Here is a 20,885-nt window from a genome sequence, read left to right as displayed (position 1 = left end):
TTTAATTATATAAAGTTTAAAATATTATTTGATAAATTTTGGAAATCATTTTATTTCATAAAAATAATTAATTTAGCAAATAATTAATAAAAATCAGATTTTTAATGTATAAAAATCCAAAAATATTCTTCATTAGATTAGGAATTAATTTTATTTTATGAAAATACTTTTATTTAGAGAAAAATCAGATTTTTAATTAAAAAAATTCAAAAATGATGTTTATTTAGTTTTAGGAAATTAATTTCATTTCATGAAAATAATTAGTTTAGCAAGATATTAAGTAAAATTGGATTTTATTGGGAAAATCCGAAATTATATTTAAAAAAATCAGATTTTTAAATTCGAAAATGCCTCTAATTTTATTAATTAATACAGTTTTGTTTTATTATTTATTTAATCAAAATACTATTTATTAAATATTTAGTTTATCCATTTAATTAAAATAAATGATTTTGGCGCCAAAATTCAAATATCATTTTGGCTCCAAAACTGAAATACTCTTAAGTTAGAAAATACGTCGAAAATACGAGACTAAATACTCTTTAATTTAGAAAATGCCTTTCAAAAATTCTGGGTATTACAGTCTACCCCCCTTAAAAGAAGTTTCGACCCGAAAACTATGCAGAGTGATGAGGAAAGTTGAAAGAATTTCTTCTTTGAAAATAGCTTTTAGTTAATTAATTTCATGCACATGCTAAACATTCTAACTAGACACAGCCTATTGCTAACTTAGAGGGTTGGGAACAGGTGCGCGCGAAACTCTATCGCATTCTACCCCCCTTAAAAGAGTTACGCCCCCGTAACTTGACTACTAACCTCCAGAAACAGATCTGGGTAGCGTTTCTGCATCTCGGCTTCGGCTTCCCATGTTGCTTTCTCAACCTTGTGATTGGTCCATAACACTTTCACAATTCTCACATCTTTGTTTCTTGTACTCCTGACTTTAGTATCCAAGATTTTGACTGGTCTTTCTTCATAAGTCAGATTTTCGTCCATTTCTATGTTCTCGGGTTGTAGTACGTGAGTCACATCAGGTATATACTTTCGGAGTTGGCTCACATGAAATACGTTATGGACCTTTTCTAGCTCATTGGGTAAGTTCAACATGTATGCCACCTTTCCGATCCGTTGGGTAATTTCGTATGGTCCGATGTACTTTGGACTCAATTTTCCTCTTTTCCCAAATCTCATAACCCCTTTCATAGGTGACACTTTCAACAACACTTTCTCTCCTACTTGATATTCTTCTTCTCTTCTCTTCGAATCAGCATAGCTTCTTTGCCTATCTTGGGCTGCTTTCATCTTTTCTTGTATCAATTTTACTTGTTTAACCATGTCTTCAATCATATCTGGTCCAAGTATCATCGTTTCACTGATATCACTCCAACAGACTGGGCTTCTACATTTCCTCCCGTATAGGGCTTCGAATGGTGCCATCCCGATACTTGCATGGTAACTATTGTTGTAGGAGAACTCAATCAAATCCAGGTGGTCTTCCCACGATCCTTGATATTCCATTACACATGCCCTCAACATATCTTCCAATGTTTGGATGGTCCTCTCGGTTTGTCCGTCAGTGGCAGGGTGGAACGCCGTGCTCATTAGTAGTTTCGTCCCCATTTCTTTTTGCACACTTTGCCAAAAGTTGGATAGGAATCTCGAATCCCTGTCTGACACAATGTCACTTGGCACCCCATGGTACTTGACTACATACTTAACATAGGCTTTTCCTAATTGCTCCATGGACCAAGTATTTTTCATGGGTATAAAGACCGCTGTTTTCGTCAATCGATCCACAATTACCCAAATGGTGTCATTTCCTGCCCGAGTTTTGGGTAATGCCCCAACAAAATCCATAGAGATGGAATCCCACTTCCAACTAGGCACTTCTAATGATTGGACCTTCCCTTGTGGTCTGCGATGTTCAATCTTTACTTTCTGACATGTCAGACATTTAGCCACAAATTCTGCAACCTCTCTCTTCATATTGGGCTACCAAAACATTTTCTTCATGTCCTTATACAATTTGTCCCCTCCGGGATGCATTGAATAAGGAGAACTATGAGCTTCTTGCATCAACCTTTGCTTAATGTCTCCACGGTGCTGTGGGACGCACCATCTTCCCTTAAAACGAAGTCCACCATCTTCATCAATGGTGAAATCCGATACCTGCCCTTCACTCATTTTCTCTTTCATATTTTTAAACTTTTCATCCTCCGACTGACTATTCTTAATTTCCTCGAAAATTGTCGGTCGAATAATCAAAGCGTTCAACATCCGACTGACTTATCTTTGCTATACCACCTCCAAACTCATCTTTTGGAACTTGTTACACAGTTGGTCCGGCAATATCATCGCATATATCGATTGTCTTGACTTCCTACTTAAGGCGTTGGCCACTACATTAGCCTTACCCTCATGGTACTGGATTAGCAGCTCATAATCCTTGATGAATTCTAACCACCTTCTCTGTCTATTGTTCAATTCCTTTTGGATGAAGATATATTTTAGGCTCTTGTGATCGGTGAAAATTTTACAAGTTACTCCATACAAGTAATGCCTCCAAATCTTCAAAGCAAACACTATGGCAGCAAGTTTCAAGTTATGCGTTGGGTAATTCTGCTCATATGTCTTCAGTTGTCTTGAGGCATAAGCAATAACTCTTCTAGCTTGCATCAAAACACATCCTAACCCAAACTTTGACGCATCGCTGTACACTTCATACTCCTTGCTTTCATCAAGTAATGCTAACACAGGGGCTGATGTCAGTTTTTCTTTTAGGGTTTGAAATGCCTCTTCACACTCAGGAGACCAATTGAACTTACATTCCTTTTTCATCAAGTTGGTCATTGGTCTTGCTATTTTCGAAAAGTCCTTTATAAACCTCCGATAATACCCGGCCAATCCCAGGAAACTCCTCACCTCTAACACATTCTTTGGGGCTGGCCACTCCTGTACAGCTTGGACCTTAGCTGGGTCAACCGAGACTCCTTCCTTAGAGATTACATGCCCCAAAAAGGCGACTTCCTCTAACCAGAACTCACACTTAGAGAGTTTGGCATATAACTGATGCTCCCTTAGTAATTGTAACACTTTCCTCAAATGGTCTTCATGGTCCTCCTTACTACTCGAGTAAACCAGAATGTCATCAATGAATACCACTACAAACTTGTCCAAATAGGGTCGGAAGATTCGATGCATCAGATCCATGAACACTGCCGGCGCGTTTGTCAACCCAAACGGCATTACTGTGAACTCATAATGGCCATAACGGGTCCTGAAAGCAGTCTTAGGAATATCTTGCTCTGCAATCCTTAACTGGTGATAACCTGACCTCAAATCTATTTTCGAGAATGTTCCTGCTCCCTTTAATTGGTCAAACAAATCATCGATCCGGGGTAATGGGTATTTGTTCTTGACGGTGACATTATTCAACTCACGGTAATCAATGTATAACCGTAAACTCCCGTCCTTTTTCTTCACAAACAATACTGGAGCTCCCCAGGGTGAGGAACTGGGTCTAATGTATCCCTTTTCAAGCAAATCTTCCAATTAGGCCTTTAGCTCTTTCATTTCAGCTGGGGCCATTCTGTATGCAGCCTTGGAGATAGGTCCAGTTTCAGGAACCAAGTCAATCGTGAATTCCACATCTCTTTCTGGTGGCATGCCTGGTATTTCATCGGGAAATACATCGGGAAATTCTTCCACAACAGGTAACTTTGTATCACTCTTCCCTTCTTCACCCCTTATCTCTTGGAGGCTACACATGAATAACGGATACCCTTTCTTGAGACACTTCTGAAGTTGTAAAGCCGAAATAATCCTTATTCCTTGACTTTTCCCTTCCTTCCTATAAGTCACTCTGGTCTTTGCTGGGCCATAGAGCGTGACCTTTTGTGCTGAACAATCTATCTGGGCTTTGTACTTCCCCAACCAGTCCATTCCCACAATCACATCGAGGTCTTTGAGATCGAACTCAATTAGATCCGATGGAAACTCTACTTCAGAAATAGTTAGGGGTACATTCCTAAAAAGTCTAGAACACTCCCTAACTTCCCCTGTTGGAATAGCTACATCCAAGGAGACTGACTCTGGACTTTCTAACTGGAGACTTTCTATTACTGTCTTAGAAATAAAAGAGTGCGATGCACCCGAATTAAATAAAACTTTCACAGATAAAGAATGTATAAGAAAAGTGCCAATTACCACATTATTGGAAGTCTCAGCTTCACGGCTATTCATTACGAAAATCCGTCCCTTTGAAGTGTTTCCACCATTGCTGATTCCAGTGTTCTGGGCAGGTCCGCTAGTTTGTGGGGGTTTTGGGGGATTCCGTCCATCCTGAGCCTTTCCATTCTTCAAATCTGCTTCCTTCTTGAAACACTCGTACTCTCGGTGTCCCAATTTTTGGCAGTATCGGCATGTCACTTTGTTGCCTGCACAGTCCTTCCCCGGGTGGTCCTTCTCACATCTCTTACAGAAGTAACTTCTCTTATTTCTCTCCTTGTTCTCTCTATTCTCACCACCATGGTTTGAAATTCTCCGAAAATTCCCCTTAAAGTCCCTCTTGTCCCCATGATTCCCATTCCCAAAACTCGCATGGTTCTTGGGCCTCTTATCGCTCCCTTGGGGTTGATCATTGGACTTTCTTTTCTCCCCATACATGCTCCCTAGTTCTATTCTCTTGATCCCATACAAATGGGCGGCTCGGCCATACACCTCATCTAGACTCTCGAAGGTTGCCCCACCTAGTTTTCCTTGCAGATTCCAAGTTAACCCCTGCTCGAACCTTTGTGCTTTGATAGCCTCTGTTGGTACTACTTCTGGTGCAAACCTCATCAACTCTAAGAACTTAGAATAGTACTCACTCACAGTCATAGTTCCCATCCTTAAGTTAGTGAACTCCAAACATTTCTGTTTCCTCAAATGATCAGGATAGAACTTTTTCCTCAAGGCTACCTTGAAATCCTCCCAACTAAAATTAGGGTCTACCATCAATTCTTATTTCTTTTGGGTCCACCATAGGTCATCTTCTTCCTTTAAGTAGTATACAGCATTATTAACCTTCATATTGTCTGGACAGTTGATTGCATCAAACAACTTATCAAATTCTCGGATCCAGTTTTCAAGACTAGCTGGGTCCTCTTTGCCTAAGAAAAAGGGTGGTTTGGCTGCAGCTACACCCTTAAAGACTTCACCAAATGTATCCCCCTTTCCTGAACCCTTCCTTTGGTTTGCTACTTGGGTAATGTTTTCAGCAAGATCGGTTAGTTTCTTAAGGACCTTGCCCATATTGGAACCAGCTTTCTTATTCTTTAACTTTAAAGACATACTTTCCTGATGTTCACATTTGAGAGAAAGAAGAAAGAAAAAATTAAAATTCATTCATATACATAAACATAGAGGAAATCAAGCAAATACTTTATTATTATTAATTAATATTCGAGTACACTTTATTATGCATATAATTTATCGAACAATCATAACATAAATCATTTAATTGATCACTCCTCTTCTACTAGGTCAAACTCTTGATCTTCATTGTTAGTCTTCTTGTTACCATTGGGCTCCTTCAAGTAGGTTGGTACATAGTCACTGTAGTTTGGGGTTTGGCCTGACTTTGGATTTGGGTTTCCTTGAGGGTTTGGGTTGTTGGGTTGTGGAGGAGGTGAAGAGTTGGAGCTAGAAGATGATGAGAATCCATGGACTCTAGGCCTTTTTAGAATTCGGGCTTTTGTTTGAGGTTTTGGATGTTCACGTGGTATAGGTACATTGTACTGAGAAAAGTGGGAAGGATGAGGGTAGTTCTTACGCCATCCGAGTGGTGGAATGGATTCATCATCAGAAGAGTCAAAGTCTCCCTCATACTTTGGGTAAGAGAAAGGAAGTTGAGCATTTAGATAACGGAGTTGGTCAACCTCTCTTAATCTGTGGTGAGGGGTAAGTTTAGGTGGCTTGACGGACTTCCTCTTAGGTTCATAGTTACGCTCCAAATAGTGTAGGTCATTCTTGAAATGGGTCAAGGTGGCTAGCCATTTCCTTCATGGTGATGCCTCTCATTCCAAAGCCTATCCTCCTTAATCACATCCACGTACTTCTCAAGTAGAGGGTAGTACTTCTTAATCTTGGGTAAGTGGGCTAATGCCAACAAAACTAGCCAAGGAGGTTGAGTAAAAACTTCAAGGTTGTACTTCTCATAATAGTGTAGAGATAATATTGTTATTCCAGTCACAAAGTCGCTAACACTGATTGCATCAGTTTTCAAGTAGTGAATGTTAAAGTACTTCCTAATATCATCCAACATCTGTTTAGAAAACAATAATTCAATAAGTATTCATACCAATGTTCACAAACATATAAGTTTAACATATATGGGCCACATATATACTCAAAAATCATGTCCATGGACTTCTTCAAAAATTCATAATATACTTATCTTATATGCACACATAGTCTTTGAAACTTAAAAAAAAAATTCAATTCATTTTCTTTTGAAATTAATAATGTACTTGATTCATGATATAGGATGGTCGAGCCCGCGTCTCCCAGGTAAGTTACCCACAGCGTCGGGGAGATCCTTGCCTAGACAGAGAGGCGTACCCATTATAGGCCTCGTTACGAGAACCCGATCAACCTTTTCTCAATCATCTTTCCAAAGAAGAAAATAGGGTTTTAGGAAAATGGTTTTTTTTTTTTTTTTTTTTTTTTTTTTTTTTTTTTTTTTTATAAAAAAATGCAAAACTCTATCCTATATGCCCAACTTAAGTCTACCCATCCAATTTATTTATTCCACTTTTAATCTTGTTTTAAGACCCGACAAACTGATACCACTTTGTCACACCCCCAAATCTCTCTCTACGTAAATTGTAGAAAAATACGTATAAATACCGTAGAGATAGGTTTGGGCGTATTACCGCCGCGTATAACGCAAGGCTTATACCAAAAATACTTTTGCAGCGGAAAACTTAATTCTTTATTAAATAACCATAATAAAATTCGTTCATAATTCATGACACAAAAATGACTCAAACTTTTCCTAGCTAGGTGAAATTTCTCGTGGACTCCCGTATGCATCAATCAATTTCCACCTGAAAAATTCACCTGTTAACCATAAATGATAAACAGGGCAAGGCCAAAACGAAAGCACGTATTAGCAAGTATGCTAAGTAAGTCATGTGTAAGATAAGTAAAACGTAATTTAAATCATTTACGTTTAATTAATAAAAGAAATACCAATGTCGTATTCAAATAGAACTTTTCAATCCAATTCTTTTAATTCAAGTAAAACTCAATCGAATCATACCAAACCAATTCCTCACTAAGTGTGCACACCCCCCAAGTGGTTTACATTATAATCAAAGGCCAAACTTGAGGAAAGACTAGGTCATGCAAAGTCCATAGTCTTCTCTAAACCATTCCCTAAGTGGGATTCAATATATCGATTGATTTATTTAAAAACTCGTCTTTAAAAAAATCCATCACACTTACATAACAAAAAACTTGCAAATCATTTCCAATAATTTTTCAATCACAATTTAAGGTCCTTTTGATTTAAATCCAAATCATTTAATTCAAACCGACAAAATTTCATAATTTTAATACGGAACATAATATCATAAATTCATACGAAACATAAAACATGATTTAATACGGAATGTAATAAAATATGATTTGATACGGAATATAATAATTTATAGTCTCATAATAAATCATAGTTTTATACGGAACATGAATTATAGTTTCACAAATAAAATTTCATACGGAATAAATTATAATTTCATACGATCATAAAATGTAGTTTCTTAATCAACTTTCGAAGGTATCAAACCACATAACGTACCTTGATCAATCACGAGCGATTTCACAACTACTTCTCTAAATCACGAGCACCCTACACATAATTATAACCTTAATTAATATAAGGTTATCAAATAAACACAACAATTTAATTAAACTACCCTATATGTGCATGAATTAATTAATTATCATATATAAAATAATTTTCTATTTTATAATTTTAAAGAATTTTCTGTTTTTATAAAATTAATTTGTATAAGAAATAATATTTAGAAAATGGTTAATAAAATAAATTTAAGAGGAAAGGAGGGATTGAAGGAAGGTGGAGGAACCAATGCAAAGGAGGAGCAAGGGTGGCTGTGGCCGGCTGGAGTGGCGGCTGCTGGTGGCTGCTGGCGGCAGCAGGTGGTCGCCGGTGAGGGTGGTCGTCGGTTGCCGGAAAAATGGAAGGAGGGAGAGGAGGAAAACCGTGAGGAAGAGGGGAAAGAAGAAGAGAATTCTTGAGGTTTTTGGTGTGATTTTTGGGGTGTATGAAAGGGGTACTTATAGATGTTTAGGGGATGGGTTTATGGCATTTTAAGGTTTATAATTTATGGAAGTTTTTGATCATGAAATTCCTTTTGGTAATTTTTAAGCTTGGAGTGCAAGGATGACATAGAATAAAATATTTTTAGGTTTAAGAATGGAAGTAAAAGAAATTTAAAGATTTTATTTTTAATAAAATAATTTAAAATCTTTGTAGAAAAACCATGAATGGCCGAAAATATTGAGCAAAATATTACTCAATATTTTCGGACCTATCATGTTAGTTTAGGGATTTTATAAAATAATTTATTTGTCAAAAACTAAAGATTTAATAAGAATAAAATCAATTTTTCTTGCTAGATTATTAGGGTGGCCGAATTTGGACAATACTAAGGTATAAAAATCAGATTTTTAATTATATAAAGTTTAAAATATTATTTGATAAATTTTGGAAATCATTTTATTTCATAAAAATAATTAATTTAGCAAATAATTAATAAAAATCAGATTTTTAATGTATAAATATCCAAAAATATGCTTCATTAGTTTAGGAATTAATTTTATTTTATGAAAATACTTTTATTTAGAGAAAAATCAGATTTTTAATTAAAAAAATTCGAAAATGATGTTTATTTAGTTTTAGGAAATTAATTTCATTTCATGAAAATAATTAGTTTAGCAAGATATTAAGTAAAATTGGATTTTATTGGGAAAATCCGAAATTATATTTAAAAAAATCAGATTTTTAAATTCGAAAATGCCTCTAATTTTATTAATTAATATAGTTTTGTTTTATTATTTATTTAATCTAAATACTATTTATAAAATTTTTAGTTTATCCATTTAATTAAAATAAATGATTTTGGCGCCAAAATTCAAATATCATTTTGGCTCCAAAACTGAAATACTTTTAAGTTAGAAAATACGTCGAAAATACGAGACTAAATACTCTTTAATTTAGAAAATGCCTTTCAAAAATACGGGGTATTACAAAGGCTGTCGCACCGCGATAAGCCTGTCGCGTCGTGGCAAGGCTATCGCGCCGCGATGGAACCTCTTTTACTTGGATTCAACTTCTGACTCTTTTTCTAACCCTCCAACCCTCTTTTTCCCCTGTAAATAGAGGTCTTATCACCCCGTTTTTAATCACCAACAATCCTCATCTAATCCTCTCTCTAAGCTAAAAGCTTTTCTCTCTCTCTTCTTTCTTAACTTCTACCCTTAGCCTAAACATCCCAACACATCCAAATACACATATTTTGATGCTTTTCCCAAGCAAACACCATACCTCCTTCAGGAGCTTTGAATACTCCTAGCCAATCTCATAGTTGCCTTCGACCTCTACGTGAAAGGTTGACAGTTTTGAGTCTTAGGTCCCAAATCTTTATTTCAATTCTTATTTGGTTTAGTTTTTTTAATCTTTCTTGAAGTTATTAACGTGTGTGTTGTTTTGATAGAAAGAGATACGAGGCATCAAAGTAAGTAATTCGATTACTTATTTATTCCTTTGATATAAAAATCATGTTTAAGATATTATATTAATTCCTAGTATCATGTTAGGATGTTGATTTGGATTCCTAGTATCATGTTAGGATGCTTAATTAATATTTCTAATGTCATGCTTTCTAGTATCATGTTTAGACTAATGTTTTGATTATGTTTTTTATTAGTGACATGCTAGGGTTTGTTATTAATCCATTTAGTATCATGCCTAGGATCTTGCTAATCATGTTTTAATCATGTTTTGATTATGATGATGATTTGTTGTGTCAATTATTATATGTTGCTTGATTATTCATGATTTATTGTTATTGCTTGATCACACCCCTTTTTGCAGGTTTAAAGGGAATTTGTACTTGAAATTACGCCTAATAAGATATTTAATAATTTGATTTAGGCTTAATATGATTTTAATTCAAGTGATCGCCAATAATAGATCTATTTGTGCATTAATAATTAACCAACGTAGATTAAATATGCTTAGGATTAACTTATTGTATGTATGTTGATCGGAAAGCGCACATGAATATCATAAGAATTAAGTAAAGGCCGATTTAGGGCGGGTTCAATCTCTTTTAGTTTGGATTCGTACCATCATCCCCAAATATCCAGTCATGGTTATGGAACACTATGGAATTAGCGATCTTCGTGATCGTGAATGGGGGGTGTAACCTTACCACCCGTGAACGGTTTACAAGCTCCTAAAACTTGTTGGCGACTCTTTATCTCTAGCTTCCTTTCCTTTGGACGCCACCGTGCCTAAAAGCATGATCACAATGGGGCTCAAAGTTGAGTTTGAAAAATTCCCTACAACCATAACCTTTCACACTACAAGCAATTTATTTGCAAGAATGCGAAATTTCATGTTTATGTGAAATTAAGAGCTCACCAAATTAAGCAACCAATATGACTTCACAAACATGCTTAATAAGGAGTAAAATAGTAGAAGATTAATGGTATAATCAAACACATACAACAATTGCATGTCATAATTAATCAAGGTTTAAAGATTTAAAATTTTTTCGTTCAAAACGAACACTAGTAGAAAAAATGAAATAGGCAACCCCCCTTTAGCACCGGTTCTTGAAAACTGGTGCCAAAAGAAATGGGCGGGATTGAAAAATTCGGAGTTGGCACCGGTTCCAACCAAAACCGGTGCCAATCATTTAATTAGCACCGGTTCAAACCGGTGCCAACTTATGTTAAAAAAAAAAATAAGTATGACATAGAGTTGGCACCGGTTCGCCTTAAACCGGTGCAAACTATGTTAATTAGCACCGGTTCAAACCGGTGCCATATTTGAGGAAAAAAAAACCCGGGTTAGGTTATTCGTGCGTTTTTCTTTTTCAATTCCTTTTCCTCTGTAAATTGCTTCTCCTTTCTCCTTATACCTTTCCCCATTTCCCTCTTGACTCCACTACTTCCACCACTACGCACCCCTTTCCACCGCCACCATACTCTATCTTCATTCTTCACGGCATCAAGGCGATGTGACGGTGGTCGCGATTGGTTGTTGGATTTTTAGAGTTTCAGGTGGCAATTTGGTTGAGTTTTTGTTATTTTAGTTTTGAAGGGCTTTGGTTGATTGTGGTTATGGGTATCCGATTTTTAGTTGTTTTTAGATGGATGTTTGGTTGTTTTTAGATGGATTTTTGGTTGTTTTTAGATGGATTTGTTGTGGGATGCAATTCCTTGGTATTTTTGTTGTGGTTTTGAATAACTGATTGGTTGAACTCTTCACTCTGGTCTACGCCTCCTCCTTCTTCGTTTGCTACCACCATCTCTCTCCTCCGCCCATCGTCCGCCCTCCGTCGCCGGTTCGACCTCCATCCCCACCTCCTCCTCCGCCGGACTCCAATGGCAGTTCCACTTCCTATGCTTCTCCTTCTCCTTCTCCTACCCCCGAGGAGATCTCTCGCCATGCTCAGCTCTCACTCGATGTTCCTCTCTCTCTTCTTTCTTTTTCAATTCAATTCATCACCAACAACTCCTAACCTAACCTAATTTGTTGAATTTGTAAAGCTGTCGAAGAAGATCTTCAACATCAGAGAAATCAGGAGGTTAGCATCCATGGGTCTTCCTGATGCTCCTGCCATCCGCTCTACTGTTTGGAAGGTTTCTGTCTCGCTTTCTATTCATTTCATACTTTGAGTTGATTACTTACTTAATCGGAATTGAAATACCTAAAAATATAAATTTCAATTGCAATTGGCAGCTTCTGCTGGGGTATTTTCCTAGTGATCGAGCAATGTGGCCCTCTGAATTAGCCAACAAGAGGTCTCAATACAACCACTTCAAGGATGACCTCTTGATGTCTCCTGTATGTCCTCTTCTCTCTTTTCTTTTTTTTTTCTTTTTTTTTGTCTTTGTTTCCTTTCACTTTCAATTTTGCTTCGCGCTTCTTTCATGTTAATTATTAGTTTAATGATCAAATTTAGGGTGCATCAAAAACCACCTCTAATAGAACCTCTTAACATATTATGTTTATGAAATTTTGTCTACCGTTTACCCAATTGTAGATAGTAGATATAGTCTCATAAGAGGAATCGCGGTGATGTTGTATTATGATAGTATATGCATATATGGCTTTCTGTTTAGGTGAACCTCTTAACAAGTATACGCAACTTGTTGCTAGCATTTTTAAGTTTATGTTATGTTGTTATTGATTGACTACTGTCTTATTTATGCGCCCTCTGCCATTGCTTGAGGCTCTTGGGAGAATAAGTTAAGTGGCCTAATATTGTAATGTCAGGTTCTTGCTGACAAAGCTTATCTTGTTGGTGTGGAGCAAAAAGGTATTAAAGTGGATTCTTTTGGAATAGAAGAATCTCTGAAAGAATTGGCTCAACTAGCTGACACAGCAGGTCTTCAGGTTGTTGGCTCTACTTATCAAAAGTGAGTATGTCGTGAAGGAAATGTCCGTCGATCAAGTGTAATCACTAATTATAATTAGGACAAATATGGAGATTAATTATAATTGGTTATTTAGGTAATCATAATGTTTTGCTAGAAACCAATTGTGATTTGTGAACTAATGCGATTAGTTTACTACTAATAATAATCCGGTCCTATGAGGTCACACATATGAGTATATGATTGAATTAATATGCATGAAAAGCATTAAGCCTAAGAGATGCGATTATGTAAAGAGGTGCGATAGTCTATTATAAATATTACTAAGTGACATAAATGAAAATATACATTTATCATTAATCACAAAACCTCTCTCTCAAATATCCTCTAGTAAAAGCAATAAGGAATTCTTCATTATTCCGTACTAGCATACGTGGAAATTCAATCATTGCCCGTGGACCAATATTAGAGGAACGACAATTGACATTCTAACGATCTCTTATTGAGGAAAGAAGTGCCCTCTTACTTTGTGGAAATCACGCATCGAGGGTATGATATATTACTTTATGTGATCGTATTATTTATATGCATGAGATCCTGTTTTAGATGCTAAGAAATAATTTCTTGAAATTCCGCTAAGTGCATCTATATTCCTACAGTGGTATCAGTTTGCCTCTTGCATATAATAATATGATTATTATTAATTCGATTAATTTGTTGTATACTGTTAATTTTAATTTCATTAAGGGAAGTAGGGGTGAAAGTTCGGTTTTCGGTTTGGTTTATGGCCCAAACCGAAACCGAACCACTCTAATTCGGTTTCGCGATTTTAGAAACCAAAACACACCACTTTACTTTAGAAACCGAACCAAACCAAACCGAATAAATTTCGGTTTCAAAACAAAAAACCGAACCACACCGAATTGTTTTTGAGCCTTGTTTTTTTGGGCTTTATTCTGCTATTTTTGATATCTTAAAGCCTTAAACAGCAAGGAGCATGTAAATAGAGCATGTAATACATTAATAGCAAGGGCTTAAACAACATAATAGATTAATAGCAACCTGAACATGTAAATAAAGCAAGGCAGACAGGCAGTAGGCCCATTAGCAATGCATGTCAAGTTGTCAACAACTCAACATCACAACATTCACAAGTCACAACAATAAAACATTAAAAGTTCTAATTCAAAGTTCTAACTTCTAAGAATTCAACACTTCATCCAAAAAAAAAAGTGTTCAACATTACAACTACAGCAGTAGCATAACAATATCAGCAGCAGCAGCATAGAGGGAAAGTCGGCAGGCAGCAGCATAGAGGAAAGGCAGCAGGCAGCAGCAAGTTAGCACAGCAACAACAAATTAGCAAAGAGCCCACATCAGTCTATTATTTGCACTTCATCAATATCAGCATCACTAATTGCCATATTCTTCAAATCTATCATAATTCATAACAAAAATAACCAAGTTAATATATATATAGATAAATGAAAATATGTATATTTTGATTAGATATTCTTATATATTACCTTCTTCAAGCAGCTCAACTTCCTCTAAACATTCTTCAATACTTGGAAATTGTGAAGCACGTAACCAATTTTGAGCACAAACAAGACCTTCTACAACTCGGGGAGTTAATGAGCTCCTAAACTGATCTAGAACTCTGCCACCAGTGCTGAATGCACTCTCTGAAGCTATTGTCGAAATAGGGACAGCTAGAACATCACGGGCAATTCTCCCCACGGTAGGAAACCTTGAACAATTGAACTTCCACCAGCTCAAAATATCAAATTCACCTATATCATCTGCCGTATCCTCCTCCAAATATTTGTCCAACTCTATTTTTGCATCTCCATCTTTCTCACACTTGTGTTTCTTATACTTACTCTTTAAGACTTCAATCTTTTTATGTTTGGGAGACAATGGAGTTTTGTCATCCTTACTTGAAGACACTTCCTCCCTATTCACATCATTAGATGAAGAAACACGATACTCCTCATACAAAGCATTCAAAGTTGCCTTCACATTATCAACCAACTTTGATGCAACAATAGGATCATAAATTTCAGTTATCATCCACTGAACATAATCAAGCTTATAACGAGGATCAAGGACAACGGCAATAAAAATCAAGAGGTTTATTTTTTCTGGATCACCCCAATACTTTTCATATTTTTCTTTCATTCTACAAGCCATAAGACACATATCCGGATCATCACTTGAAACCAAATCTTTCAAAAGTACAGCAACACTCACCAATTCATGAAAAAACAAATTGGAAGTGACATATAAAGAGCCAGAGACATGCAAGGTCAGATCATAAAAGGCTTGTAGAAATTCAAAAAATCTTCTCACATTATTCCAATCATCAGAATCAGGGCTACCCTTACCATCCCTCTCATTCAAATCAACTACATAGTGGGGGTCTTCCTCAGAATACCTCTCAAAAGCATCCTCAAGTTCAATAGCAGCATTCAACATCAAATAGGTGGAGTTCCACCTAGTAGGCACATCAAGGCACAATCCCTTTTTTGTGTTGATTTTTTCATCTAAGACACATTTTTTAAACCTTTGCAACCGAATCATTAACAATTTTCAAACCATCAGAAACAACAAAATTGACAATGTGCGCAACACCACGCATGTGAATGAAACGACCCTTAAGAACCCCAGTTTTCCATCCATTTATTTTCCTTCTCAAATACCCAATTGCAGTATCATTTGAGCTAGCATTGTCAACAAATATGCACATGATATTTTCAACCCCCCAATCAAGCAAACACTTTTCAATTTCTTTGCCAATATCATCACCCTTATGACTAGAAATAGGACAAAAATTCAGAATTCTTTTGTGTAATTTCCAATCATTATCAATGAAGTGGACAGTGAGGCACATGTAATTGATTTGTTGTATTGAGGTCCATGTATCAGTGGTTAAAGAAACTCTTGAATTACACCTCTTTAACACATTTTTCAACTTTCGTTTTTCAGTTAAATATGTTTCAAAACAATCTTTGGCTACTGTAATGTGAGAAGGAACATTAAATCTAGGTTCCATTACACCACAAAAGTGTCTAAAACCTATACCTTCTACAAACTTAAATGGAAGTTCATCAACAATCACCATAAATGACAAAGCTTTTCTAATACTACCAGCATCAAATTTGTGGTATGTCAACCCACTAGTACTACCACTTGGTACTTTATCACTTTTGAATGAAAGCAAACTTTGTTTTGAATCTGTAGGGGTGTTTAAGGGATACTTACGACATCGCGAAATATGAGCCCATAACACACTGGTGCCGTTTTTCTTTGCCCCACACTTGTAACTCATTCCACAATACTTGCAAATTGTCTGCCTTCCAGAAGCCAAATCTTCTTTAATAAAGTGCTCCCAAACTTCAGAGCGCTCTTTCATCCTCTTCCTTTTTGCGCCCTGTTCTTTATTCTGATTTTCTGAGACTTGGTCAGTCTCATGTTCAGACTGAGGCTGGTCAGGAGCACCACCCACATTGGTTGCCATTGGTCTAAGACATAAATAAAACCAAATTAATAGAGCAGAATGCAGAATGCACAATGCATCAGAACAACATCACAACACAGCAGAACAACATCACAAGTTCACAACAACACAGCAGCAAAAGTTCACAACACAGCAGCAAAAGAACAACATCACAATCACAACACATGCATCCATGTAGTCTTAACCATTTCTTTGAAAATACAGTTACATTTCTTTGAAAATGTACACTGTAAATAGCTATGAAACTAATACAGAGTGTATTTGCAACTACTTAGGCCTAGTGTAGCATGTAGACTGTAACAAAGTATTTCGCAAATAAAACATAAACGAACATTGCCTCACAAACAACATCACAATTCACAAGTTCACAATCAACAATCGAGTGTATATTCACCCAAAGATACTAGAGAATTCAAGGGAAGGAACAACCGAACAGATCTGAATTTTTTATTAAATTGTACATGTAAATTGTAATTTTATCATGATTCAAACTCATCTTTAATAATCATTTTCGTAATTAACACTACTCATAATTAAAACCTTAAGAAATTAACTTTCATTTTCCAGATTTGAACCAAGTAAATGCTTAATCGCAAATATGAAAAATTACCTTTAGACGGCATGACGGTGGAGGAATGGACGGTGGATGCTGGACGCCTGGACGGTGAACGGTGGTGGAATGGACGGTGGAATGGATGAGAGTTTGAGACTTAGGGTAAGAGGCTGAGAGCGTGGAGGATTCAGACTTTCAGAGGAAAACGCAAATAGATTAGGTTTTTTTTTGGGTTTATATACTTAGGGTAAATTGGGCCTAATATTTCGGTTTTTTCGGTTTTATTCGGTTTTTCGGTTTTCAATTTTCTCAGACCGAAACTGAACCGAAAACCGAATTTTTTTTTTTAACAAACCAAACTGAACCACTTTAGGAAAAAAACCGAACCATATTTCTTATTCGGTTTGGTTTTCGGTTCGGTTTGGTTTTAAACCGAATTTGTTTCACCCCTAAAGGGAAGGAAGTATCGTATTATTGAAATTAAAGTTAAAAACCCCAAATTAATTAGTATGGGGATTTTGCTTTTCTTTGTCTTATAAGCCATTTCGCCATGCCCAGAAGCCACGAATTTCAGATATTCGTTGGCCATGGAGTAAACTCAGCCACGAATTTCCGAAATTCGTTGGTCAAGGTGAACTCTGGCGATGAAGGTAGGCATATCGGGTTGTGTCGAACTGAAATCCGGTGGTTATAAGTTATCTCCGCCACGCCCAAAGCCACGAATTTCAGAAATTCGTTGGCCATGGAGTACACTCCGGCCACAACTTTTAGAGTTTGGTGGTCAAGGAGTCAATTCCGGCCGTTTGCGTGGCTGCAATTAAGTTGCGCAACCGGCTGAACGTGATTGCCGTTGGCTGGAACCGTTCTGGCCGACGATTTTCTTCATGCCTCTTCATGGCGGTTCTTGGCTGACGGTTGATTATTGTCGTTTCATGGCTGTTAGATGAAATTTCATTCATGTCTGTTCATGGATGGAGTTTCAATCATGGAGTTTCATACTTTCATTCATGTCGTTTCCTGTCTTCTAATAACAAGTAATATGCATGTGGGCTGCTTTTGTTCTGACATGTTATTTTGTTTCGGCTAAATTTTAGTAATGGAATGCTTTTTCATTTTGTTAACGGCATGTTTTATCAATTTTAATTTGATTAATATGATTAATTAAATTAAAGATTGAATGCTTTTTTAATTAAGTTAAATGGCACGTTATGTTTTGAATATTAAATATCTTATTATGCATATTATTAATAATTTGTGATCTTATTAATATTTGTATGCATTTTATAATATGTGATATTATGTTTGCATGTGGTGACTAGTATGGCCCAAAATAGGATAGAAAATACGGTCTGCGTACCGTTGTATTTTTGTAAATATGGTCTGCGCACCGTTTGTATTTTTGTAATTTATTTATTGCTTATTTAAATTAGAATACAATTCAAGAGTTATCCGGCAACGATCCACGATGAATCATGGATGAAGATTCGCGTCTTATCATGGATGGAGACTATGAAGATAGACTTTTTATTTTCATAGAATTAGGGGCCATACTAGGATCACAATTTTATTGCATTTTATCTTACTTATTTAAATTTACGTATGTTGCTCTTATTTATGGTATAAGTTCTCTAGTAAATAAATCAACATAGTAAATTGGGTCCCTAAAAACAATATTGAGATATGTTTTTCCAAACAGACACCTATAAAGCCTTTGATCATAAGTAATAGGTTCCGCCAAAGCAGGGTGTTGCATATAATCTCGGGAATATAGGGTAATATTTATGAAATTTTACAATTCACTGTTTGGTTTTTCTTAACAAGATTATCAAAAGACAAAGTTTTGGGTCTTGAAACATAGAGATGGAAACAAAAGTTGTTCTCTATCGACCAAGAATTATATGAGATATAATTAGTAAAGGTTGTTTACTTACCAATAAAACATTAGATTTTATACATAGGGTCAAAGTCCGCTAAAATTTATTATTTTAAAGGATCTTGGTATTCACATTAAATATACGAGACAATTTTAAAATCTGATAAGTAGCTTTGAATTGTTCAAATTTTGTATGCTACTATGATAAACATATAATTAAACTTTGCTATATTTCTATTGTAGATATCATGTCTAGTAACAACAACAACAATAGTCCTAATTTACGTTCATACCTTGAGAAGGATAAGTTGAATAACACTAACTTCCTTGATTGGGAAAGAAACCTAAGAATTGTTCTTAGGGCCGAAGGAAGAGAGGATGTCCTTGACACCCCTATACCAGTTTTGACAGCCACAGCATCAGATGCTGAAAAGGCCAGTCATAAGGTTGTTAAAGACAAATCAGTGTTTGTCACATGTCTCATGCTAGCTTCCACGGAACCAAACCTTCAAAAGAAGTTTGATGGTATGGATGCTCATAGCATTATCTAGCAACTGAAAAAGGTGTTTCAGAAGTAAGCAAGGATAGAGAGATACGAGAATCATAGAGAGTTGCTTCGATGTGTGCAAAAGGTCGATGAACCAGTGGGAGAACATGTTTTCAAAATGATGGAAGTGTTCCAGAAAATGTCTAAACTGGGAATGACCTATACCACTGAAATGGCCACTGACATAATCATGATGTCATTGCATGATGGATTTCAGCAATTTAGGCAAAACTTTAACATGCACAATAAAGTGCAAACCCTAGAAGAACTGCACGGAATGCTTGTCACTGCTGAGATGGACATTCCAAAACCCAAGAAAGAAGTTTTTATGGTACAAAAGGGTAAGGGGTTCAAGAGGAAAGGGAAGGGCAAAAAGATTGTTAAAGGAAAGGGCAAGCAAATTGCTCAGACTAAGACATCTAATAAGCCCAAGGGCGATCCAAAAGCGGATGCCAAGTGTTTCTATTGTGATGGAATAGGCCATTGGAAGAGAAACTGCCCAAAGTGTTTGGAAGATAAGAAGACAGGCTCTTCAGGTATCTTTGTTATAGAAGTTAATTTAACAACTTCTACTTCTTGGGTATTTGATCCCGGTTGTGGTACTCACATTGTTTCGGATGTGCAGGGCCTAAAAAGAAGTAGAAAGCTTGCTAAAGGAGAGGTAGAACTGCGCGTTGGAAATGAAGCAAGAGTTGCTGCTTTGGCAGTTGGAAAAGTTCAAAGTAGAGCACTGTAGCAGATTCTACAACAAAAGCTGAATATTTAGCAGCAGTTGAAGCGGCCAAAGAAGCCGTTTGGATTAAGAAATTCCTCATTGAGTTGGGAGTTGTGCCTACCATTGTGAATGGTATTGATTTGTACTGTGATAATAATGGTGCAATTGCTCAGGCAAAAGAACCAAGATCACATCACAAATCTAAGCATGTGGAAAGGAAATTCCATTTAATCCAAGAAATTGAATCTAAGAAATATGTCAGAGTTTGCAAAGTTCATACGGATAAGAATGTCGCTGATCCATTGACTAAACCCCTACCACAGCCAAAGCATGAAAGTCACGCTAGAGCTATTGGAATCAAGCATGTTGGAGAATGGCTTTAGATTATGTAATTGTTTTTCATAATTGTAAAGACATTGAATCATGTAATATTTATGTTTATCAGTAAATTATTCATATTTAATTATGGTTTAGAATTAAATAAAATGTTCAAAGTAATTGTAATTTTTATAGGTTGTCAAATGCGTGATTTGACAAATGAAACCATATTAGGAGAACATAAATTATAAATTACTATTGTTCCTAGTCTGAGACATTAATGAACATAAATGGCTCAATCAAAAGACTAGTATGTGGATCGATTGATAGCTCAGTTTCATGAGCTATAGGGACATAGAGATGTTTAGTTGACTACATAGATATGCATTGTGATGTGTATGGAACAGACCAAAATTAAAATAAGATTTCAAACTTATATTTAGTGGATTCCTCAGACATGAGAACAACATTCTTCCATGAGATAATTAGATGTCCTTGATGATGTCAAACGCCGTGCCGTAAAAGGAGGTAATAAAGGAAGCAATCAGGAATGCTTAAAGTTTAGTGGGAGTATTGGTTGGACAAGAATGGATAAGTCCTCCTATTTTTTAATGGGATTGGTGTCTTGGCCTCTTGAAGAGTTAGAAACTAAAAATGCATGGCCGTGCTCAAGTGGATTAAAGG

At 36.2% G+C, this 20,885-nt stretch overlaps 2 protein-coding genes across 2 annotated transcripts; one reads left to right on the top strand and one right to left on the bottom strand.

Annotated features, from left to right (window-relative positions):
* The first annotated feature begins 11,105 nt into the window (after positions 1-11,105).
* Positions 11,106-12,903, top strand: LOC110735178 (TBC1 domain family member 13-like). The gene is made up of 4 exons (XM_021915353.1): positions 11,106-11,762; positions 11,845-11,937; positions 12,038-12,142; positions 12,575-12,903. The coding sequence occupies exons 2-4, from the start codon at positions 11,893-11,895 to the stop codon at positions 12,719-12,721; spliced, it is 297 nt and encodes a 98-aa protein (XP_021771045.1). The 5' UTR covers positions 11,106-11,762; positions 11,845-11,892; the 3' UTR covers positions 12,722-12,903.
* Positions 12,904-14,051: 1,148 nt separating this feature from the next.
* On the bottom strand, positions 14,052-15,153 carry LOC110734928 (zinc finger BED domain-containing protein RICESLEEPER 2-like). Its single transcript, XM_021915052.1, has 2 exons — positions 14,202-15,153; positions 14,052-14,110 (listed from the first exon to the last, which is right to left on the bottom strand). The coding sequence occupies exons 1-2, from the start codon at positions 15,151-15,153 to the stop codon at positions 14,052-14,054; spliced, it is 1,011 nt and encodes a 336-aa protein (XP_021770744.1).
* Between the last annotated feature and the right edge of the window lie 5,732 nt (positions 15,154-20,885).

Source organism: Chenopodium quinoa, unplaced genomic scaffold (genome assembly GCF_001683475.1).
Source record: "Chenopodium quinoa cultivar QQ74 unplaced genomic scaffold, ASM168347v1, whole genome shotgun sequence".
Classification (NCBI taxonomy): domain Eukaryota; kingdom Viridiplantae; phylum Streptophyta; class Magnoliopsida; order Caryophyllales; family Amaranthaceae; genus Chenopodium; species Chenopodium quinoa.
This window is presented reverse-complemented; position numbering and strand designations above follow the sequence as displayed.